The sequence below is a fragment of the Drosophila navojoa genome, chromosome X (genome assembly GCF_054131105.1).
Source record: "Drosophila navojoa isolate 15081-1374.11 chromosome X, UAZ_NAV_1.0, whole genome shotgun sequence".
Lineage (NCBI taxonomy): Eukaryota > Metazoa > Arthropoda > Insecta > Diptera > Drosophilidae > Drosophila > Drosophila navojoa.
Window position 1 is genome coordinate 20,358,068 of NC_142895.1, and position 26,611 is coordinate 20,384,678.

A 26,611-nucleotide genomic window follows, 5' to 3' on the forward strand; every position below is an offset into this window, starting at 1 on the left:
TGCGAATTTTGCAAACAAAACAAACGAACGCGAAAAACGTTAATTTCCAGCGGCGCGCGTTTCGCTAGCGTTTCAAGCGCGTTTTGTGCTTTCTACTCTAAAATAAAAAATATATCTGTTTACGTTTGATTCTCAGCTAGTAACAACTATTCACAAAACAAAAAACCAAAAAAAAAAAAAAAGGGAATGAAAAGTTGTAAATGAAAAAAAAAAAAATACAACAGCAATAACAAAACAAACAAATCATGTATTTATTATGAGCATTAACCAAGCAACACAAACAAAGCAAAACAAAAATGTACAAATAACAAAATACAAGTCTATTGTAATGCCAAACAAGCCACAAAACAAAAATTATCTAATTAGTTCAATTCAACAAGCAAAGTGACAAAATATCAACAAAAGAAACGTGCCAGCTACAATCAACCAAAAAATAATTATATGCATGCAAACCAATCTGTATACATATACATAGAGTTAATATATATACCTACATATATATATACATATATATTAAGAGCAGATCCTCTTAACGTTCTATGCCTGCCAAAATCAAAGAAAAGCATAAAGCAAAAAACAACAGTTGAACAAATGCTGTACTAAGCAATTTATATATTAAGTTCATATATAAAATCCATAAGGGCGAATATACAATATATCAAGTGTGTAATATATAGAAAACTGAAAGCAATTTATCAACAACAAAACAAAACGAAAAACAAAAAAACGGCAACAAAATGCGCTTCACTTACAATCAGTATAAATACTACGAGTCCGGCTATCGTATTCCATCCAAAATGCACAATCTGAACCATCATCATGGCAATGGCAGTGTGGGCAAAATCAACAGCAACAACAACAACAACAGCAGCCACGGCAGCAGCGGCCACCACTACAGCAGCCATCACAGTCATCACGGCAGCAACAGCAGCAGCAGCAGCAACAGCAATATAAACACAAATCCATATCAGCATCATTACAAAAGCAATTTTGGTAAGCTTGCAAGAAACCCAGAACCATACAAAAAAAAATCAAATAGAGCAAACAAAAATTCATGATCAATAAATAAAGTAAAATAATTAATAAAAGTATGTGTACATTAAAATAATAATAAATCAAATATTCTAAATATATTATAAATACAAATGAAAAATCAAACCCAACAAAATACAAAAAGTAATAAAAAAATTATAACAGAAAATATAAATACAATAAACAAAAATAATAATAATGATACAAAAACAACAAGATAAATAATAATAAAAATGATAGAATACAAAATTAATAAAAGCATTCTAAATAAATAATTCAAAATAACAACAGAATAAAAGGAATGAAAAATAATATTTAAGACAGGAACTATTTCTAATCAAATAAAAATATTATCTATAATAGAAACTTCTTCTAATAGGTCTAGGCGCAAAAATAAATAATAATGTTAATGTAATGTAATAATATATTTACTCGAAAATATGTTTTAAGGGCGAGTGTAACATTTGTACTAGTGTTTAAAAATGAAAAAAAAAAATATTAAAAAAACTATATATGATATATATGTATAACTTCGTATATCACATCGTAGTCACATTTGAGTTATCCCGATGGAGAGTGAGTTCTCCGCCGGCAGAGCGAAAATCATCTGAATCAAATGTGAGCCCAAAGATTTTTGAAAACAGATTAATGTTAAGGGTAGTCAGGATTAGCCCTGAATGGCCAAAGCTGGGTTAATAGCAATATTATTAAAACCAGTGCAGTTTTTAAACTAACTGTCAAGCAATCGCTTCACGCATCAAGCTGAATGATTGCTCTGCTAAATGCCACGGTGCGACGGCAAAACAAATATTTTATTTATCCAAGTAAATTACTCTAAAGTGAACCCAAATATTCGAGTTTTAGAGGTGAAGAGTAAGGCAGCTGTTTAGGAGTTTCTCAACTGCCAATATTTGATTACGATTTTGTAGTCGAAATTTTGACTTTTTGAAAAGATTTTCGTATATTTAGCCCAGCAAAATTGTCGTAGTTTGAGCCTTATTTAATCACTTTCATTTATTGTCTTGACATTAATAATAAAACAATAAATATATATATGTATATATGTAAATCAATTTTTTCATCTGAAAATCATATAAATCTATGCTGTGCTCTCTGAAGAGTATGACAATTTAGCGAAATTGATAATATAGTGACAATGTTAAGCAAAAAAAAAAAAAAAAAAAAAACAAAATAATAATAATAATAATAATAATAATAATAATAATAATAATAATAATAATAATAATAATAATAATAATAATATTAATACTAATAATAATAATAATAATAATATAAGACAAAAAAGGTCAAGAAATAAATAAATGTCGCTTTAAAAAAGTCTAAAACGTCAATGCAATAGATAAATATAAGAGTTCAAAAAAAATTATTAAATACCTCAAAATTCTGTTAATAACAGCGCACTGTAATGCGTGAAATGTTGTCCGAAATCGTGCCTAATTAAGCTCTACGAAATGTGTTTCATATACTTACTTGGGCTGTGCTCAGGAGATATCACAAATGATCTGTTGCACTTTATAAGTAATCTCAGCTGATAAATGTCGAGTGCGGAGCAACTCTTTTTAGAGCGTCAACGTGCGTCAATGGAATCTCTAAATCAGATTCACATTCCAGTCAGAAAACGAAAAGCCGGCAGCTTGTTGATAAATATGAATTATTTATTTATATTTATTTATTTCTTTATTTATTTATTTATTTATTTTTTTTTTTTTTTGAATTGGTTAGAAGGGAATGTATTATTCGAATCAAGTTCGGATTACAATTTCATCTAGAGCCAGTCATACATGATGATATGACTGCCTATATAATATACATTTAATTTGTCTGTTAACCAATTTTGTCTAGCGATAAGATTAAAGCCAAAAATCATTAATATAATTGCAATTGGTTGAAATAAATCTAGGTTCGATTTGATTTTGTTTAAAGTGTTTTTATATTTTCTTTGTCTCAAAAAATGATGTTATCAATAATGATAAGCTGATTAGATCGAAGACAGTTAATTCGTATGATATATGAGTTTCTATAGAAATGTATACTTATTCTTATAATTATCAATTTGATACAATGTTGTATCTATTTATTTATACATTTATCTAGATTCGCATTATGATAATATAAAGAAGAATCCAAGATCATTTGCTCTATGATCTAATACACAAAGCTGTCAATTGAATTAAGCAGCTTTTTGTATGCCAATTCAAGACGACGAAATTACATAAAAAACGTTCTAAGAAAAAAATTAAATAATAAAAAAAAAAAATGAAAAAAATAAGTAAATCTTATCTCGTTGGATTGCAGATAAAAAAATAAAATAAAAAAACACAACGCCTCGAGTGTGAAAAGGCGCGCTCTTTTCTGCGTGTGTGTGTGTGGGTGGGTTATAGAGTACGGGTCTCGGGTACGGCACGGATTGGCTTGTCTTATCGCAGGCGCTTAGATAAAGAGCCGCGTCAGTGGGCAGGTAACCAGGTAACACAGCCCTGGCACAGGTACCCCAGCGCATTGGGTTGTTGCCTCTGCGAACGTGGGATCATAAAACCCATGATGTCAGCTAGGCATATGTGCGTGTCTCTTTCAAGACTTCAGCTCAAAGGTTACTTTTGGCATGAACTTGACTTTGCAGGCAAGAAATTAGCAAATCAAATGCCAAACTGAGAACTAAGCTAGGATTATTAATATAGTTTATGCAAATGCATATATACATATGTATATACATATATTTATTTGTTATTGGTTGTTCTACATCTTACCTACTTCTTTTAATGAAATTTTCACAAAGCAAGCTAGTCGGAATATTGGAGTCATACGACTGCGGAATATCTATTCAGGGAACAGGCGCTGACAAATTCATTTTCGGATAAGCTTAAAGTTTCTAGCCTTAAAATTTTAGAAAAGAAAGTTTTTCTAATTTGCCGTACCTCTAGTGGCTGGATCTCGACACTATTTAAGTTGAGGCTCAAAATATCAAAGCTCTAGCTTCAATAGCATTTAAATAAATTAATACGAACATTGCAAAAAACGAATATACTCATTTCACTTTCATGATGAGTATGAAAAGCTAGACAGAAATTATTGTTTATTGACTGGCAACTAGAGCGAAAATTATGTATATTTCGTTTGGCGCGTTTGTATCTTATCTTGAAAACAATCAATGCTTAATTTATGTCGTATCAAAATTTTGAAAATTTAGTCATGATCTGGTGCCCGTAGGGCAACACCAAAAAAATGCCTAGCTTATCAATGTGAAATATCTTTATAGAGTCAAGGCTCTCAACAGCTTGGTAACAGACAGTGAAATTGTTTTAGCTCTACTATTTGGTACCCCCGTCTCAAAACATTTGTATATGAAATGTATCTATAAAAATATATATATATATATATATAAATAAATAAAAAATGACTTAATTGTCCAAATTGATTAAGTATTTCTCGATCATTTGGTAATTTGTGTTCACTAATATGCGAAACAAGTGTTTCTCATTAGCGTTTTGTGAATGGCTTTCCGTTTACTTAAGTCGCTTCTAGGTGATATCTTTCGATTAAAATTTTGAAAATTGTGATCAATCAAAATCTTTCCATAGAATGATGGCAGATCGGTATAAGAGCTGGAAGAAGTTCTGAGACGAATATCATGCTCAATTATCTTCTATTCCTCTCTGTATCACGCTTATAATATCTATATATAAATCTACAAATATTTAATATATACTCTAAATATAAATAAAAGGCAATCAAATGTAAACAGCTTGCAATGAAATATAGAAAAATTATAAATATGTATATATATATAAGTATATATGTATATGTATTCACTTGCAAATCGGAGAGCTTGTCATCAATGCAGATGCGAACGGGTTGCTTGGACGGCGTCTCCGTCTGTGCGTTATCAGCTCGTTCGTTGCTGCAGTTCGTCTGTTTATTGTTGCTATTAAGTGCAACTGCAACTGCAACAGCAACAGCAACAACTGAGCAATGATAATTCATAGTGAACGCGAACAACTTCACAAATTGTGCATCAATTGAGCGCCCAAAGTGCAATAATAAAGCTCAACTTGATGTGCAATTGGATGAACAATGACAGCTGGGCAGCGATGTGATATACATATACATATAAATATATATAAAGTATAAACATATATAATATATAGAGTCCTAGTCAAAGTCGTCTACAACAAACATAAATTGTAAAATCAGAGCGCAGCCATATAGATATATTTATTTATATATATGTATATATATATATATACATGTGTACATATGCGACAGATGCTGGACTCGTATGCATTTTGCGTACAATGGAGTTCAATGACCTCTGTGTCTCTAGCTGCATCCACGTTGCATTATCAGCAGCACGAAAGCGTTGAAAGTCGAGCCATTTTTGCATTGTGTTCGCATGGGGCACTTGATTCGGTGTCTCTCTGCCTATAAACTACATATGTACATGTATGTATGTAACGATATTCACCACATACACATATACATACATACCTATAGATATATGTAAATGTTTTCTTGATCGGAGCAGCAGAGCTCCGAACGCCAACTGCTAAACGCACTTTGTTGCAATTTTTGATTTCTTTTCATTTTGTCATGCTTATCGAGGAATTCTGGTTCCAACAGGTTTTATCTTGATTTTGTTTTATATATATATAAATATATTTACTTGTTCCATCTACGCGGCATCAAAAATATTTACAATTTGTGTAATAATCTGTAGATTGCTATCTTCAACAGATGTGTTTGTGTATAGGGCTTCAATTATATATAAATATTACGTCTTAGTGCGCCTTACGTTCTAGGCCGGTTTTTATTTATGAGAAAAGAGCACGAAGCAAGAGTTCTTAGTCAAGTCTTTGTTAGAATACGCCTCTGTCCTCCGTACTTGGCATGGGAAATAGCTCTTCGCCTCATATTTCAGTGGCTGATTCATAGAAAGGATCTTCATATTACCATAGTCACAAACAGTTTATACACCGAATTGCAGTTTTTTTGTTTGCTCTCGAATTGAAATTTGAATCAACCTTAAGCCTAGGGTTCTCAATTCAGGCAATTAGCTTTTTTTGCTTCTAGCAAAGTCTTGAAGTCCATTTATACAAATTAGTTGAGATTTGTTTATGAATTATATAAAAAAAAAGTGTTATTTACTTCCATAATTATTTATTTATTTATTTAATTTTTTTAAGACCTATTAATATGGTTAAAGATCTTTATGATCCGAATGCTACGAATACAATCATATCAATAATAATCTATGGATATATAATCATCGACTTGTATAAATAAAGTGTTTTTCTACCTTCTCTTCAAGTCTTTTCTCTGCCTTTTTCCTCCCCTCCTCTGCTATCTGCTCTTCATCTCTTACCTCTCCGCTTGTCTTCTCTTTTATTCTCTTATAATCTCTCTTCTACTCTTCTCTACTGAGCCACTCTCCCATTGTTTCTTCTCTTCCCTACTTATTTCCACTATTCTATTCTTTCTTTGCTCTTCTTCTCGTAATTTTTATTTTCTCTTCATTTCCATTCTCATCTCTTCTCTTTACCTTCCCTCTCTACATTGCTTTTCGCTTCCAGTCTCCTCTCATCTCCTTTCATATCCTTCTACGGTCGGAACCCATACGACAATAACGTTAAATATTACCCGAGTGGAATAGTTAAGTTTAACCTTTGATGTTTTCTCTCCTTCTTTTCCAGGCATGCGTATGACCATGTCCACAAACTCAACGATGAGTCCTCGCATCCATCGCAAAGGCTTTCGCATACCATCGAAAAGACAGCCGGGCAAGGGACTGCCGGGCAAATTGCACACTATAGCCAGGGTAAGCATTATCATATCATATCATATCATTTAAGTCTCAATGAACATCGTGTGGTTTTGCAGACGGGCCCGGGGAAGCTAGTGCCGGGGAAACGAATACCACAGCGACCGCATCCGCCGCCCTGCGACAATTCCAATGACAGTGGCTTGGGATTCGATCAGCACACGGAGCTGCGCAATGGCACGGCCCCAGTTGCCGTCGATGCCAGGAGCAGCAACCCCAGCAGCAGCAGCAGCAGCAACAGCAGTAGTAGCAGCAGCAGTTGTAGCAGCAGCAGCAGCAGCACTGGCCTCTCCGGCAGTGGACAGCATTCAAATCTGATAGTAAATAGTGTGACTGCAGGTGCGGCAAGCAGCAGCTCTTTGCAGCAGCAGCAGCAGCATCATCAGCCGCAGCAGCAGCAACAACAACAGCAACAGCATCCGCATCAACAGCAACATCAACAGCAGCAACAACATTCACCGCAGCAGCATTTAATACGCGCGATACCTGTTTCAAGGTGAGTCCATCTACCCTTTCGTTCAATCAGCTGTTCAGTTCTCCTCACACACTCACCAGCATCGATTCATGTAAACACACTCACACTCACACACACACACACATAGGCTAGATGTTGAGCTGAATATATCGCAAATTGAGACGCGGGCCACTGGACGCCCAGCCAGCTCGATTGTTTAATTTGGCCAAAGCCCATTCGATTGTTGCTCTATACAGAATAATAATAATAAAAAAAAAAAAAAACAGAATCGGCTTAGTTCCGAAGTTGAGCTTGGAGTACGGTTACCATATCGCTGACCAACAGCCAACGGCTTTCAGTACTGATCCGCACTTGCTTTCGTAAGGAAGCGCTTCAAAGTTGACTGGACAAAGTGTCTTCCCCTTTAACCAGTTCTTGGCAGCATGAGAACGCTGTAAGTGCCGCGCATCTATCGAATCTCGTCGCGTTATCTCGAATGTAGTCATTTGGCCAAGCGACGTGCGACCAGTTCACACAACATTTAGATAATTGCATTCATGTCGCGCGCCACATGAAAATCCCGGGACATTTGCATTTCAATTTTCATCGCTCAGCACATTTTCTCAATTGATAAATCTCTTAATCAATTTCAAACATTTTTCTCGCTCAGCACATTTATTTTATATATTTATATAAAGGGTGTTTACAGTGGCCGCTCGCCGGTTTTCTTTTTAACAACTTTAAAATGAATTTGAATGAGATTTTCCACTATGCTTGATATTTATTTTATGATATAAATTCACCTGTGTGTTTGTGTATTTATTCGGATAACTTATAATCTCTTCAAATGGTTAGATTTTTCAATTTTCGCTTGAATAAAATTAAAATAATTTAGATAAACTTGAAAGAAAATAAAAAATAAATTTAATACTAAAATAATGAATAAAAAGTTGCAATGAAAACGTAAAATGAATATTTGAAAATATGTATAATAAACTCAATAAAATTAAATAAAAGAAAAATAAAATTTTTAAAATAAAAGTTAAACAAATCAGTGTTAGCAAATCCAAACGTAAAAATAAATAAACAAAATTAATATGAATCAAAAATTAAATATGGTCAATATAAAATTAAAAATAAATGACTAATTAAATAAAATTAAAATAATACATATAAATTAAAAAATTAAATTTAAAAAAATTAGTAAAATAAAAAAATATAATAATAATAATAATTAACATCATACATAATTTAAAAATTAGAAAAAAGATATACAAGTTAAATAAAATCCCAACGTGCAATTTGCAATTATAACAACTCATTTATTTTAATATGTATTATATTTTTGAAATAGAATAAACAAGTTACTCAAAAGTATTATTGTTCTGAAATACAAACTACATAAATATAAAAAAAAATTAAGCTTCAATGAAAATTGTCATTAAATTACATATACCATAAAAAAAAAATAAAAGAAAAAATAATTTAAAAATACCAAATAAATATTTAATTTAAATTCAAGCATTGCTGAACTTATAATAACGTATGGCTTCTTTGAGCTGAAATTAAAATCAAAACTAAAGAGTGAATAACGAAAAAAAAGAAGAAGAAAAATTTAGAATTTTGGGTTTATGGACAGGTTTTGCGCGATGCATTTACTTTTTTTTTTATATTTTTATTTACTGGCATTGTAGGTCAGGGTGAATGTGTTTAGAAACTAGTGTTATTCTTTGGATTGTATTCGTGTATGTGTGTGTTTGATTATATAGTAAAATAGTAATACTTATGACCCATTATTATTTCAATGCCTGTAATTGAACTGTATCTTATCAGCTAATTCTATCAACTGCAGTTGAGATTCAGTTTGCCGGCTACTCGAAAGCCTCCTGCTTATCGCCCTTGTCTTTATGTCACTGAGTGGAATAAGACTTTGTAAATAGTGCTCTCTTTTGATTTATACAATTCTTAATCGTTTAATCGACTCAAACTGGGTGCTACCAACTCGTTTTCGCTCAGTTTCAACCAAAGTCTGTAGATATTTATATGTATGTATGTAATTGTGTGTGTGATCAATTGAATGACATAACTGCAAAATCAATATATTATTTCCAAAAAAAAAAAAAATATTTATATAATATAATATAATAATAATGTTGCAATCAGGCGTCATGGATCTAGATCCTCAGATCTAGATCGAGATCCATTTGCCGACTCACCGAACCCTCATTGGGAAGTTAACAGGATTATAGTCGTTTTGGCTATACAGTTTTTCGGTATGCCACGCCTTCAATGGGTGTATATATAGTCACAATATCTTTTAGATTTTTTTGGGGCTATAAACCAATAATTACAAAAAAGCTATTTTGAAATCAATTTATATCTAATCTCCTATGTCCACCATTTGATCTATCTAAAATAATCTCAGCTCTGTGGATTCCTTTAGAGATTATTACTTGCGTTTTCTAAATTCGGATTCGCCTACTATATGTATATAATTCGAATTTATTACGTATACGTAAAGTCAATGTGTGCGTCTATGCTATGCTGTGATGTCTAGAATTGAATGACTGAATGCTCAAATCACAATTTATTTTATATAAATATTTATAAGGTTATGACATCTGCCGTACATTAGGCAGACACTTGCGTCGACTTCATTCTGATTTCTGTGATTCTTGCCTGTATATAAATAGATCTTTTGAATTTATTACGTATACGCCATGTTGTGATGCAAAGAATTCTAGTGATAATTGCTGTACATAGATCTTATTTTGATTAGTATTGCAAAGCTTTCAATTATGCTCGCTCAAGCAGCGAGAAGAGTCAATGTGAAAAAATCTGAAAACTTCTGGCTCTTTATATTTCTAATTGTAGAACTAGAGCTTATTAAAGATCTCTTCTTTAAGTATAATCTATATAACAATAGTTCCTCACCCTGTAAACTGAATATATTCGCATTTCCCTTCTAGAGACTTGAGACTTTTGTGAAAGGAGTGTAAGAAATGGCAAAAAATTTTGACTCTACTTATAAGCGATGTCTCCCATTGCTTTATAGCTAGAACTAAGTGCTTCTTGAATCTGTAATTTATACTCCCTCTATACTGTAGACCGTTTGGACAGTCTAGTTTTTGTAAACAATCCCCTTGAGTGTTATGTGTCATGAGTTTATACATTTTGTGAATTTCGAACGAGCATTAGGCAGTCAGTTGTAGTCGATTGCTACGAATTGCTAATTGCTGATTCTGCTGTTACTGATTGAGATTTTGCACGTTGTCAAATATCAAGTTATGTTATGAAATGTTTAGTGTCATAACAGCACTTGTTTATTTATATATGTATATATATGGGTATATATATAGAATTAATATATAAATATATACAGCTACCTCTGACTGTATCACCTTGACTATGAGCACATCGGTTTTAATTCTATGCAAAAGCCTGCATTGCAATGCCGTAACAGCGGCCCTAATCGAAGCTATCATATAATTCTATTTGCTCTCTGGTATGTTGGCTCTAACTATGTAAGAGTTCATTGAAAGTAAGGAATCGAAATAGGTATATCAATGCCTTGACTTTGATGAAGTTGTCTATGTTGAATAGTTCCAAGAAATAGCTGAAAGAAAATATTGGCTGATAATTTTTAATGTAGTTCTCTAATCTCAAAAAGCTTATGCTCAGCTCGTATTTTACAAGAGTTTTAGCTACTTTGAACTAGTTCTAAGTTCACGTTGAACTAGTTCTACTTTGAACTAGTTCCAAGTTCACTTTTTTTTTCACCAAAAACAAATGAACATTAAGTATATATCAATGACTTATATGTATGTACATTTGAATGTGCATATAGGCACATGTATGTGAACTAGTTCAACTGAACCAAGCAGCATAAGAACATTCAAAGGTTCGACTGCAACTTGAAATGATGTTCATCTGCTTGGATGCTATACCAAAAGTGGCACCAACTCTCATCTGTTTATATATTCACATATCTTGAGTTTAGTTCGCCCAGTGCTTTGATTGTAATTTGATACAGGTTATGATAGAGCAAAAGCTTGCATTACACAATTCGAAACGAAGTGTTTGTACCTCAGTGAACCATCTCAAACATGATTCTGCTGATTATTGTTTCGTATTGTATAACACGAAAGCCCCGAAATTAGTCAATAATATAAACAATTCAAATTTCGCACCAGATCAGAGTATCAATAATACTGCTAATAAGCAGTTCAAACCGCATATACCCAATATAACTGTATATGTCTCTAAATATATATATATGTATGCATATATGTATGTACCTAAATATAGATCGCGACATGCCCAGAAAATGCTTAACTATCTGGACGAAATTGAATCGGACTCATCGCCAACATTCGTGGACGAGCTGGTGACGCCGCCGAGCAACGATGAGGACACCGGTTTCGGCACCGACAGCAATCAGGCAACAGGGACAGCAACAACAACAGCAACATCGATATCGTCGCTCAGCTCCGAGCTGTTCGGTGGCCTCTTCAGCACAACGCTGCGCCACAAGACCGCCGATGTGGTGCTCACCGTGCAGCAGCCACAACAATTGCAGCAGCAGCAGCACTACCAGCAACAGCAGCAGCAACACCAACAACTGCCCCAGCAGCTCTTTCAGTATCCCACAATAAATTTGCAGCTGCAGCAGCAGGAAACCACCAGCGAGGCGGAGAGCAGCGGCAGCAGCGGTGCCAGCAGTGGCCGCAGTGGTGGGAAGCACCTGAAGCGCCGCAAGCTCGAGTGCAACCAGGTGGAGCTGGACAACGATGATGCGTGCAGCGAAGATGAGTTTATACGCAAAATTGCCACCGTTGCGGCCGACAATAGTCCGGGCGCTGAGCCGAATACGGCACGGGAAACGCTGAGCTATGCCAGCAAAGGAAGGAACCACAGTGAGCCAAAGTAAGCGGGCGAATTCCCTTCTTCTTGTTCCTCTTCTCCTCTTCTTTTTCCTTCCAAAGAATGAAATACAAAGGCTAAAACAACAACCAAAACTCAAAGCAAACAAACAAGAAAATTTTAGAACATTTTGCATTTGTTCCGAATGAAACTGAACAGATCTCGTCTTGAAAAAATAAATTTGAAATTTTCGCTTGAACAAATTAATTTCATATTTACTCATATTGAGTACGAAAAACTGATAAATTATTTAAATTGTATAAATCAGATGGGCTAAATAGAAACTTTGTCAATAAAACATATTAACGAAAAATTTTCAAAATTTATTATTGTTTTTTTTTTTTTTTACATCAAAAAAATAAATAAATCTAAAATAAATCAGTTCGTTTAAAATAATAAAAAATCCTATTTTTTATATTTATAACAAATATTTAGAAACAGTTTTCACTATTTTTTTTTTTTAACAAAAGTATAAATGAGAAAATTTTGTAATTAAAAAAAAAATAAATAAAAATAAATTTGTAAACAGATTTTTGTTTACTTTTAAAAATGTAAAAAAAAAAAATGTAAGAAAAAATCTCACAGAAATAAATGCGCAAATTTCATATTTATTTTGACAAACAATTAATAGAAATAAAAAAAAACAACAACAACAAATATTTACAATCTTTAAATTCTTGGCAGTTGAAATTTCGATTCAAATAATTCAATTGAAATAAATTTGTTTAATAATAATTTATATGACTTTTTGTCGAGTAAACATGTTTGTATCTATCTTGCTCTAGCTACCCCGCCATTCGCCCTCTCTCTCTCTCTGTCTTTCTCACTTTCGCTCTCCGTCTATCGGTCATTGTTCTAAGCTCTGTGTGTAAACAAAATGAAACGTTAGCAAATAAGCAAAGCAAGTTAAAAAGCATAAAACTCAAATCAAAATAAATGTTTAAACAAAGCAACAACAACAACAATCAAACAAAGAACATGAAAATAACTGCAAACCTAGGCATTTTCCAACAATTAATTTTTCATGCTTTTTATGTTCCAATACAAAAAGAAAAAATACAGCAAAAGAAACAGTTAAAAAACATTTCGAGAATTTACAAATATTATTCGTTTGTTATGTACATATGTCTAATTGTGATGCGTACTGTCTCTCCCTCTCTCTGTGTGTGCGTGTGTGTGTGTGTGTGTGTATTATATAGTTCATATATCATTTCGCCATCAATTCAAAAATCATCCTGGGTCAGCACGTGTAGCACTAAATTCTTTATTATAAAACATGAATACGCATATGCCAGACACACGCATGCTCTCCTGCATAGAATTCCATATCATAAACATGTACATACATACATATACACACATATACATATGCCATAGTAGAATATTTGGAATTTTCTTAGAGTTTTGCAGTCAAGAAGAACAAGTTTTGCGTACGCATTTGCCGCTGCATTCATTGGCCACATTTTGCACCTTTGATTTGAGCTTTTTATGATTTGGTTTTGTTATCGTTTTTTTTTTCTCTATTAATTGCCCGCGCCCGCCTCTCATCATTGCACACAGAGTTCCATTGAACTTTGACCTTTTGGCGCCAAGTGTGATGATCATTTGTTTACATTGTTGTTTCAATGCCCATTCGCAGATTCATTGGCACACGCGCCGTAACCCGCGTGGCCAACAAGCGACAGCCCACGACGCCGCTGAACAGCATCGCCAGCTCCAATGATAGCCATGTGCAGCTGGAGATCGTGTCGCAGCCGGAGCAACAGCATCGTGCACGCTACCAGACCGAGGGCAGCCGCGGCGCCGTCAAGGATCGCAGCGGCAACGGATTTCCGATTGTCCGGCTAACGGGCTACGATAAGCCCGCCGTGCTGCAGGTGTTCATCGGAACGGACATTGGACGGGTCGCGCCGCACATGTTCTATCAGGCGTGCAAGGTGGCTGGCAAGAATTCGACGCAGTGCAACGAGAAGAAGGTCGACGGCACCATGGTCATCGAGATTGACTTCAAGCCCGAAACGGACATGACCATCACCTGCGATTGCGTTGGCATCCTTAAGGTAGGCGCTATCACTAACTCTATGGCTAATCTCAGCTGACAACTGTTTGCATCTTTGCATCGGCTGCAGGAACGCAATGTCGACGTGGAGCATCGCTTTCCGGAGCATCTGGCCCAGAAGAACAAGAAGAAGTCAACACGTTGTCGCATGGTCTTTCGCACGCAGCTAACACGTGACGATGGCAGCACTGAAACGCTGCAGGTCTGCTCCAATCCCATCATATGCAGTATGTATACAAATCAATGATATACCTAATACTACTCCGTAATCTTAGCCAATACCAAATTCGAAATATATCAGTCAGTTCAGCATTCGAGAGGCATTCGACTAGACTAGAGCTGCAAATAGTACTGAGAAATGTTCGACAGTAAAATCTAGTGATATATATCGTATTTTGAAAACAAAATTAAATCTTTAAATTAGATTTAACAAAATGTAGTAGCTCATGAAAGTAGTAGTAGGTACTAAAAAAGGAAAATATAAACGATTTAGCTCAAGTTCCACTTCATATAAGTATATATAGTATATATATATATATATATATATATATATATATAAGTTTGTTGTATATCCAATTCACATTTATATTAGTTAATCATTTCGAAAATAAGAAGTTAAAGAAGAGCCTGAATATAGGCACAAAATCTTGAAGAGCTCAAATTGCTGGAGCGTTGTCAAAGACTCTCCTTATAACACACTATCGAACTGGAAAAATCGTTATATATAGTACAGAATGGTTTTAGTGATGAATGCGACGATGCTGTTCCCAATTAAGTAGTTGCCAAGAGGCGTGATTGAGTCCAGGATTTGTAGGCCCAAGGGCTCTTTCTGAATTCCCTTGTTTATGTGGACCTTCAAGGTGAAGTCCATCAGCGCAGATCTAGTTCGTGCACATTTTAAATGATCTCTATGAAATGTAATCGATTTCAATTTATTATTTCAATTTAATTCTATTGCGTTTTACAGCTCAGCCACCCGGTGTGCCGGAGATCTGTAAAAAATCGCTAAACTCTTGTCCCGTCGATGGTGGTCTGGAGCTGTTCATAATTGGCAAGAACTTCTTGAAGGACACACATGTGGTGTTCCAGGAGACCTACGATAGCGTCAATGCCGATGATCCGGCAACTGAATTAGTGGGACGCCAGCAGCTAATCGCCGGAACTTCAGCGCTATGGGAGCAAAGTGTGCTGCCCGACAAAGAGTATGTGCATCAGGTAGAGGATAAAAAAAAGGATAAAGAGAATAGAAAGAGAAAAAAGAAGAAGTAAAGAGAAAGAGAAGAGAAAGAGAAAGAGAAAGAGAAAGAGAAAGAGAAAGAGAAAGAGAAAAGAGAAGAGAAAGAGAAAGAGAAAGAAAAAGAAAGAGAAAGAGAAAGAGAAAGAGAAAGAGAAAGAGAAAGAGAAAGAGAAAGAGAAAGAGAAAAGAAAGAGAAAGAGAAAGAGAAAGAGAAAGAGGAAAGAGAAAGAGAAGAGAAAGAGAAAGAGAAAGAGAAAGAGAAAGAGAAAAAGAAAGAGAAAGAGAAAGAGAAAGAGAAGAGAAAGAGAAAGAGAAAAAGAGAAAGAGAAAGAGAAAAGGAAAAGAGAAAAGAGAAAGAGAGAAAAAGAGAAAATCTAGAAAAGAGAAAATAGAAAAGAGAAACCCCTCTCCCATCTCCCATCTCCCATCTCCCCTCTCCACTCTCCCCGCTCACCCTATCCCCTCTCCCCTATCACCTCTCACCTCTCCCCTCTCCCTCTCCCCTCTCCCCCTCTACCCTCGCCATCCCCTCGCCCTCGTCCAACTGTCCCTCCCTCTCCTATACTATCTCCATTCCCTCTCTTTTCTTTTGCCTTTTACCGCCGCCTTTGCTCTGCACAGTGCCGCCATACCTGCATCAGAATATACTAAAGCCGGTCTCTGTCCAGGTGTCAATCATATCGAGCGGCAAGAAGAGCGAGCCCCACACCTTCACCTATACGCCCAAGGGCAGCTATACGACTTTGGCGGCGGCCAGCACGTTAAGTAGCACAATGCATAGCCAAGGTATTTATTTGTTGACTATTTCTATATAAATCAGCAGACCCCTGCAGGCATCATGAACCATATACAAATTAAGTGCGATTCAAACATGAGCACACACACACACACACACACACACACACATACACATACACATACATACATAGACACACACATTCAGACACTTAAATGACAATTGAAAAACTAATCCGTCGTCGTCAGGCAGTCGTCGCAGGCAGGCCAGATAAATGCACTAACGTTAGTCTATCGAATGAATAAGAAATACATACATACATACATGCATACCTACATAGATATATGCATACATACATACATACATATGTACATACACTAAAACTATCATCCAAACCTATGTATGTATGTATCGAATAGTTAACTCGTTTAACTTGATAATAAAAAATAAATACATATAAAAAAAAAAAAAAAAACGAAAAACAAAACCAAAATCAAAGCAAAGTTGCAAACACAAAACTTAATTAGTTAGTTTAGCTAATTAGATATTTAGTAGAGTTATAAAATCATAAATCGATAATTTTTAAATAATAATATATATAATTTTAAAATGCAATAATCCATTTCAAATATTTAAAGATCTCATGCGTTATTCTCTAGGCGAGTTTTACTTCTTCTAACTATTGAAAATATATACGAAAAAATATATAGGAAAAAAAAAGAATACAATTAAGCAATAAATTTTACTTACTTTAGTTCAATTTTAATTGCAATTCTATTAATGAGAATAAGCAAGACAGTTGCAGCCGGGCGTAACCGACTGCGGAATACTTATTCACACAGTCAGAAATGAATTACAAATAAAATCGGTAAATATACCAATTTACCACACCCCCAACGAGGCGTCTCAATAGAGAATGGCAACAGTAATAAAAATTTTAATTTTCATTCCGAAAAATAAAATCAAAATTCCATAAATTGCACATAAATCTATGTTTAAAAAAATTAGGCGATACTATCCTTTATGATGTAGGAGATATAATTTGATAATAGAGTTTCGATAAGGGTTTTTATCGATAGCAAAACCAGTGGAGGTAGTTATCGATTTTTGAAACAAAGATTTACATCCAGTTTAGCAGCTATTTCACTCATTATCAAATCATCATCGTTGCATGAAACGATTCATGTTATTTCCTAACAAAAATAAAACAAAAGGCAAACTATTTTAGAAAATACTAATCAAGTAAATAAACAAAAATCCATTTGCAGTCTACACTAAGAAAGAATAAGATAAGTTCATTCCGAGCATTTCAAATTGGGTTTGCTTTAAGTTCAAGCCAGGGGCCAGAATAACGCATGAAAACTGATAACACAATATGAGATCAGATAATAATTATTATAATAAATATAAGTAGGGAAAAGCTGCGCAAAAGCAAAATCCATATACAAATAAAACAAGAGATTTATAAAATTAAGGTAAATACTATATATATAAAACTATTAGGGCCGTAATATTTATCAGAAGTTAAATAGCAATTATTTAATCTATGATCAATCAATCAATCAATCCGGCATAAACTAAACCAAAAACAAACCAAAAATAAAGAAGAAGAAACGAGTTCTGCGACGCTGAAGAAACAATACTAGGATGCTTTCAAAATGGAGAGTTAACAATTGCGCGAATTCGGCTTTACTCTATCTCTCTCTCTTATACTCACTCTCTCTCTCTCTCGCTCTCTCTGTCTGCAATCTATTTATCTCTCTTACTCGCATTCGATTTCTTACCGAATGAAGCCACAGGAGAAATATGATTGAAACAACTCTGCTGTGTGAATGTGAGTTGCAAGTTGATGTTGTCGAATTGAGATACCCTGTAAATGACATACACTTCAACTGGAAGTATTGGATTTGCAGTTAACTTGAGTCTTATGTTTTGGGGAGTTTTATTTTATCGATAATACTTATGTGTGCGTGAGAAAGGGCGGGAGAGGGATGCTGATTTTGCATGTATGAGTGTGTGTGTGTGTGTGGAGTACAGAGTTTTTTTGATCACATTTCTGCCGCACAATGTCCAGCGCCTGCAGCTAACGAAGCATCAACCGATAAACGATACCCGATAACTGATAACCGATACCCGATCACAAGCAAACTAAAGAGGAGATGCAGATGAAGAGATAATAATTAACAGAATATGATGAAGAAGAAGAAACTTAAAGATAAATGATAAAAATGAAGAAGAAGGCAGCCATTCGTTCAATTTCTTATTCAGGGATATCTGGCAGAAACTTTATCGCAACACTAATTACAACAATCCAACCAAAAAAAAAAAAAAAATTAAATAAAAATTAAATTAAAAAATACCTAAAATGAAAAAATATACATATATATATTTTTACTTTATTCTTCCTCCCCTTCCCCTTTCTTAGCAATTTAGGTACTCAATATACTATATAGTCAAATATGTAACCATTTTGAGTGCTATAAAATGCAAAAAAAAAAAGAGAAAAGAAAAGAAACAAACAAATACAAAATACAAATAAAACAATTTCTAGTCAAGAAAAATTCCCCAATTACGAAAATCAAGATCCAAAACCAAGTATTATCAAATTTAAATTTAAAATCGGCAACGCAATGCAATAAGCAAGACAAACAGCTGATTTGGAACGGAACGACAACGGATATATATGTATATACATATAAATATGCACATATATACATGTATATATACACATATATGTATGTGGTATATGAATAAAATTCAAAATATTAGATCACAAAAATTATATTCAGGCATCTACACACATATATACTTATATATATGTATGTATATATATTTATATATGTGTCCAGGGGTCGATCACCACCCTCTGCATCTCTACATACATATATGTTTATATGTATATATATATATATATGTATATATATGCACATCCAGATATTTTGGTACATCAAATGGTCAAATGGATAACTGCAAGTGGAGCAGCTGAATCTACCAGGAACCTCTTCGAACTACGGGAACTACAACAGCCAGCCAGCCAGCGACTGATACAGCACGACAGCACGAGACGCCGCATCAGCCACATGGAGCCAGCAACACGTCTTAAGCACCATTTATTTAGGGTACTGGTGATACAAAAAAAAAAAAAAAATACAAAAAATACAAAAAAAGATCAACAAAATACTGAAAAAAATATCTATTGAAAAATTCAACCATTGATCTCGTTTGACACCATTTATATATCTATATATATATGTCTACCATTATAATTAACTTTAAACCTAGCTTTACGCATACATACATACACATACATATACATACACACACATATCCATACATACATATATCCAGAAATAACAAAAATAACACGTGCATCAAAAATGTATATAGGTACAACAATATATGTATGTACGTATATACACACGTATACATTCCAGTAATTGTGAAAGTCTCAGTCATTGATGTCAACATGGGCTGGGTTGCAGTAATATACTCGTATATACATACAATGTCAATTTGTATATCTCTCTCATGCATTGATCATACGCTTTTGTCATCGATTTATCGATACATTACAAATATGCTCTCCATGCTTCGCATAGCCCCGATTCGGCATTTACAAGGCGATCGATCATTTTGCAAGTGGTAATGGTTTATACTTTATAGCAACGACCTATGATCGATTTATCGATTATTTGGAGCTTGCACTCAGTTTGCTTCATCATCAGCAGGAAAAACAACAAAAAGAAATCCCACTCATCTATTGCATTCATCTTCTGAACGAAAAGTTTTGTTGTTGCCATCAAGTATTGGACACAACAATAGAACAATCGATAGAGTTATCGATAATTCGCTGCACAATTCAGGCAACAGAAACTAGTTAACGCTCTTTACGAGGTAGTGATGGGACTCACCTAGAACGAGTGGATTATTTAGCATTGCTCGCACTTCAGAGCCTCAGCATTACGCCTAGAGAAATATCAACTAAGACTGAACTACGTTTCTTATTTGTAGTATTATTTTGTTGTATAATACCAACTGGTTGGTGGTGGTGCAGTTGAACTAGTTCCTTTTCCTTTGTCACTGTGACAATGGTGTGGTTAACAATTACAGCTCTATGTTAAGGGTATTCCCACTTTTTACACACAATTCTTTTCAATTTTTATTTTGTTTTTTGTTTCTATTTTATTTACCTGCCCAACCAGGCATCCATACAGCATTCATTCTACTCTACTAATCGACATATAAATTAAACACACACACACATATATATTACACACCAGAAATAATATATATTAATAATGAGAATATTAATAATAATAATAATAATAATAATAGGAATAAAATCTAATTAGAAAGTTCTTAGTATATTTATTTAATAAGAGCAATTTTTAAACTAGTTTTAAGTTTTGGCTCTGGAAATTGCTTTAAGCACGAAAGAAAGAGAGAGGGAGAGAGCGAGAAGGAGTGAGAGAGATGCACATAGAGAGAGAGAGAGTGAGTGCGATTTTGCGTTGTATAAAAGAAAGTTGTTTGTTTGTTAATGGCATCTGGTACGATGCAACTCCGTCTGTGCTTTACCGGGATTGTTCCACATTTGTGTGAATCACGTTCATAAAATACATATATGTACACAGATATCTATATAGGTTCGAATCGCCGGCGTTTACTTTCTTGTAGCTGTGCGTGTGTGTGTGTGTTTTTGGGCGTGCCTGAACAGTAACTGATCTGATCTGATCTGATCTGATGAACATTTTGAATGAGTTTGACTAAAGCAATTTCCAATACGTATACACACATACATACATGTAGTATATATAGCTTGTATTATTTAGGCACTACTTGCCATAAGACTTAACCATACAAATACCTCTATATATATATAATATTTGAAGCGTAGACACCATACGAACCCTTTTTATAATAAAAAAAATAGAGTTTTCATTTAAATATACACAAAATCTATCCATCTAGCTGTCCATCTGCCCATATATCCTATATAGCCCAGCTAAGTGGTAGTTAAAATCGAGAGCATTTCCTTAGTTTTACTTCTAGCTCTAAGTTCTTTATTAGGTACGTAGGCTATAATAGATCATAGCTATAAGCAACTGCTCTCTAATTTTAACTACAATTGGCTGACTGTCTCTCTCCCACTCTTTATCTCTCACTTCCCTTCTCTCTCTCGCTCGCCTGCTCTCTCTCTCTCTCTCTCTCTCTGTCTACCTACATCTCCAGCCAAAACCTTAGCCGTAAGCGCTTCCCGTCCCGCCCTCTTTTATACACATATATTTATAAATATTTTTAATGCCTTTTCTAATAATTATATTTGTTTATTTTATGATTTTCTTATCGATACGTTATATACATATATCTATACGTTTTTTGTTAATTTGTTTGACCAACTCGACCAACCCCTGACAAAACGCCCCCACCGGCACCTGCCACCGCCCCCGCCCCCTGCCCAAACACAAACCCCTCTACGCACCCGTTTAACGCGCTATTGCCACCGCCTGTGTACTAAAGATGCGTCTCTTGTACTTGTAGATGTCGCCAGCTTCATGGACACGAGCAGTGCGCCGGCCAGCAGCAACGGCGCCTGGGGCAGCGCCGGTGGCAGTGCGGCTGTTGTTGCCGCCGCTGCTGCCGCTGCTGCCGCTGGCGCGGCCGGAGCCGGCGGCGTGGTGGAGACGAAGCATGAACTGGACCTGGGCATGATGCCGCCACCGATCACCACACAGATACCGATGGGACTGCGACGATCCTCGTTGTCGGGCGCCACGCCCATGATTACCGACCAGCAGCTGGTGCATCTGAGCGCCGATGCGGCGCTCAAGAGCGAGCTGCTGGACGAGAGCAGCTCGCTGAGTCCGCGCACAGCCGAGACGCTGCACTCGCCGGAGGCGCTCGATCCGTGCAGCCCCAATGCCCTGCAGTATCATGCGCACTATGCGCGCGAGGGCAGCCTGGACACGATCATGTACGATCAGTCGAACAGTATGCCCGGTTTTCCGGTGCCCGCCGCGGCCGCTGTTGACCTCGATCCCGCCTCGGTGGCCGTGGCCGTTGGGCTGGCCGTCAAGCACGAGATTATCCAGCAGCAGCAGCAGCAGCAGCAGAACCAACAGCAGCAGCAACTGGAGCAACTGGAGCAGCTGGAGCAACAGCAGCAACAGCAACAACAGCAGCAACAACAGTCGTCGGCGGCGGCGGCCAATGTGCACAAGTTCATCGACGATCTGACCAAATCGACGTCTGTGGTCAATAGCAACGGCACCAGTGAGCCGGCTCTGTTCACCAGCGCGTCGGACATCGACCACGCCCTCACCGACATACTGCAGCAGAAGGTGAGCGTGCTGACGCACACGCACACGCACACGCACCAGCACTCGAATGGAGCGGCCACAGCAGCGCCGGGTGTCCTCAAGCGCAGCCTCTCCATCAGCAGCAGCAACTCGAACTCGAGCTCGCTGTCCGGCAGCGAAACGTCGCCGAATAGCTCGCCGATCACGCAGGACATCATCCTGAACTCGGAGCCGGCGGCAGCGTTGGGCGCCGGGCTGCCGCTGCAGCAGCTGGCCACGGTGCCGGCGGCCGCGGCTGTGGCCAATGCCGGCGGTGCTCTGTCGACTGACATCATTATGAATCCGGCCGTATCGCCGTCGACCATACTCTGTTCGGCGAACGGAGCCGCCACGGCGGTGGTGGCCAACATTCTGGCGCCCCACCAGGTGACCATGGCCAATTCGATATTGAACAACATTGCCATGCAGCCGGAGCCGACGCGGCAGGATGCCGCCGTCGCTGCCCTGGCGCTGAGCAACATTATGATGAGTCCGCCGAATGCGGCCGCCGGCGTCAGTGTCGATGTGGGCGACACGTTGCCGCCCACGCCGGCCGTCATGCAGCCGGAGGTGGCGGCCACGGCCACCTCGACGGCGGTCAGTAACATGATCATCAAGGCGGCCGCCGATTTTATAGACACGCAGGAGCAGGAGCAGCATCATTATCACCAGCAACAGCAGCAGCAGCAACAGCAACAACAACAACAGCAACAGCAGCAACAACAACATGCCCATGCGCATTCCCATCCGCATGCACACACCCATCCACATCCACATCCGCATCCTCATCCGCATCCTCATCCGCATCCTCATTCGCATTCCCATCCACATCCACATCCGCAGCAACCGCAGCAGGCAGCGAATGCGGCTGCCAGCGCTGGTGATCCACTCGTCAATCTGCTGCTGAACCACACGACACCGGAAACCGTGGTGGTCGAGGCGGCTGCCGTCGCCGCTGCCGCCGCCGCCGGCTATCCAACGCTGTCCGGCGTCCATCTGCCGGTCGTGCCGCCCACACCACAAGAATCTCTCATTGTTGCGCTGGCCACTGAGAATGCGCTGCAGAAGTCTGTGGCCACCGCTGCCATTACCACCAACGGAGCGGTAATGACCCAGCAGGCAACGACGCCCAGCAGCACCGGCAGCATCCTGCCGGCAGCCGTGGGCGCTGTCGCCGCAGCCGCCGCCGTCGCCGTGCAGCCGCCCATACCACAGGAGCTGACATCAATGTCCGACCAGGACCTAATCAGTTATATCAATCCGAGCACCTTCGATCAGCGTAAGTATTCTGGAGTAAATCTGATTTACTAGCCAACAAGTTTCCGGCTAAGCTTAGTGATAGCTTCAATTTATAGTATAGGAAAGTTATACGGAAATTCTACATCAGCTAAATTTGTTTAGCCTTTGGGCTTTAAATGGAAAGTATGAGGAATTCGAAGTGAAGCAATTAGTACTTACTCCATATACTAGTACTAAATCTGTCCAATACCAATAATAGTGCATTAGCCAACAGAGTTTGTGCCCCAACTCTTCTATTTGTATACGAGTTTGTATAAGAATAGATTATGTTAATCGATAACTCAGCTCATTTGCTTATTACCGATAATAATCTATAGCATTAGTTGGCTATTTTTAGCGTAGTTTAAATACCACCAGAGCTGAAGGCTTTCAATGTACTGCACAGGTTCCTGTGACTGAGTAGTGCGTATCTTGGGCCTTTCATAATATCCAAGCATTCAGCTCCATTCAATTTGAAGAATAAGCAATCACGCATGTGCATGTATTGTTGGTTATGCTTTTCTGTCTAAAAGAAACGTAGAATAATAGAAATAGCGCACAGTTCCAGGTAACTCCTAGTTAGGTAATTCCTTCTACCTCACTCTAGCTTGTTTGTTATAGAAGAAGACATTTTAAATACTTACAAAAATAAATGAAAACTTAGTATGAAGATCAATATTATTAGTGATATATTTTCATAGTATTTCATGCTAAGATAAATAATAATAATAAATATATTAATAATAATTATAACAAATATATTTTCTGTCTTTTTCTTTTGCAGTTTAAACGGCAGTAGATCAACAAATTAAACTATTGGGTTATTTTTAAACAAATAAGGGGAAACCACACAGGCCTAATCCTAAGCGTATAAATAGAAAGAATGAAGAACACACACACACACACACACACACACACACATAATTACACTTTTTAATGTGGACCAAATGTTGTCAAGTTTTTGTTATTTTCTTATTGTTGGGCTATCAGCAAAACAATGAGAATTGGCATATTAAATAGCCTCACACACACACACACACACACACACACACACACACGCACACACATTTGTATCGTTGTAAGCACACTTGTTAAGCTGTAGACCCTATAGATATACATTATTTTTTTTTTCTTTTTTTTTTGTTCTCGTTAAATCTAAATTGATTTTTTTCAACAAAAGTCAAATTATCTCAAAAATGATAACGACTGCCATATAAATACATGATTATAAAGGAATAAAGCAAAAACAAATGCAAGTAATCGCCCCCAACTAAATAATAATGCAAAGACAACGCACACAAAAAAAAATTATATATATTTTTATTAAAATATATATTGAAAAAATAAACCACACACACACACACACTCACACACACAATTAAACATCAATTTAAATGTAATTTGTATAATTTGTGTATTATTATTTTGTTGCGTTAATGTCCCGAAACTTTTTGAAAGTTTTAAGTCTGATTTAATTTACGAACTATTTTTTTTTTTTTTTTGTTTATGCAAATATTGAACTCTATATATGTATGTATGCTTATGTATAAATGTGCATATACTTGATATGTATTTCTATTATTTTATAGTTTCTTTTTGTTTTGTTTTTTGTTAAGGGGTTTGCAAAATCGAAACATAAATTACATGTAAAGAAATAATATTTATAGCCTACGAATATGAATATGCGAAAATTCCAAAAGACTTTTTTTATTTAAAACGCGACGAAAAGAAAAATATTTTATTTTCGAAACTGTTCGAAGTTTTTAATGTTTAAATTTAAATTTAAATCCAAATGATGAGGTAACAGCACACAAATAATTATTAATTATATATACATGATTTTTTTTTTCTTTTTGTAATTTTAACATATTATTTTTATTAATTTTTTAATGTAATCGTTGTTCAAAAGGCCACAAGTCAAAGAGTTATCTAAATTCTATATATAACCGTTCACCAGTTTGAATATAACTATGTGCTATTGTTTTTTTTTTCGTTTTCTTTTTAAGTGCGCATGGCTAAGTATTACCAGACGCATCAAAAACAGAGCCACAGAATATATATATATATACATCATATATTATTTGATTACCAAGAACAACAGCCACAAAATATATACTATATATATGTAAAACTAAAACAACAATAATTATAATCTGAATTTTGAATGGGTTCAGTGTGTAAGATGAAAGCCCCCTCTTGAATATGCATTTGTACGCCTGTACCTACAATTTGTTGTGCGATATTTATACATAAATATTTATTATATATTAAAAAAAAAAAAAAAACAAAAACAAAACACATAGAACTTGACGAATTTCGCCGTGAATTAATTGAAAATAAATATATATATATATATATCTATACTATAAATAAAAATAAAAGTAAAATGAAACAGGCTGCTACAGTTAGTTTTGAACAAAAATATAACTATACATATATAAACTTTAGTTTAAAATAAAAATCAAGAAAATCCATAAAAATATATTTTACAATACTTTCAGCAAACAACAACTCCATAGAGTTTCACACAGTTCAATGCTATTAGGTGTTACGTAACTATGTTAAAGACAATCTCAGAGATTGCATACACACATACATATATTCCTCACATTTACAAATCTATATCTGTTTTTCTCGAAAAGAATTAAATGTATATAGAAATATTTGTATTGCCTCAAAGTAAAGCTGAGAGCTAGATTTTACTTTAGAGAACCCTAA

At 36.0% G+C, this 26,611-nt stretch overlaps 1 protein-coding gene across 1 annotated transcript; it reads left to right on the forward strand.

Moving 5' to 3' along the window:
- Positions 1 to 136: 136 nt before the first annotated feature.
- On the forward strand, positions 137 to 26,189 carry NFAT (nuclear factor of activated T cells 3). The gene is made up of 10 exons (XM_089263756.1): positions 137 to 993; positions 6,741 to 6,865; positions 6,928 to 7,364; positions 11,631 to 12,248; positions 13,885 to 14,305; positions 14,375 to 14,531; positions 15,272 to 15,525; positions 16,150 to 16,327; positions 21,819 to 23,894; positions 24,678 to 26,189. The coding sequence occupies exons 1-10, from the start codon at positions 738 to 740 to the stop codon at positions 24,680 to 24,682; spliced, it is 4,527 nt and encodes a 1,508-aa protein (XP_089119882.1). The 5' UTR covers positions 137 to 737; the 3' UTR covers positions 24,683 to 26,189.
- Positions 26,190 to 26,611: the final 422 nt, after the last annotated feature.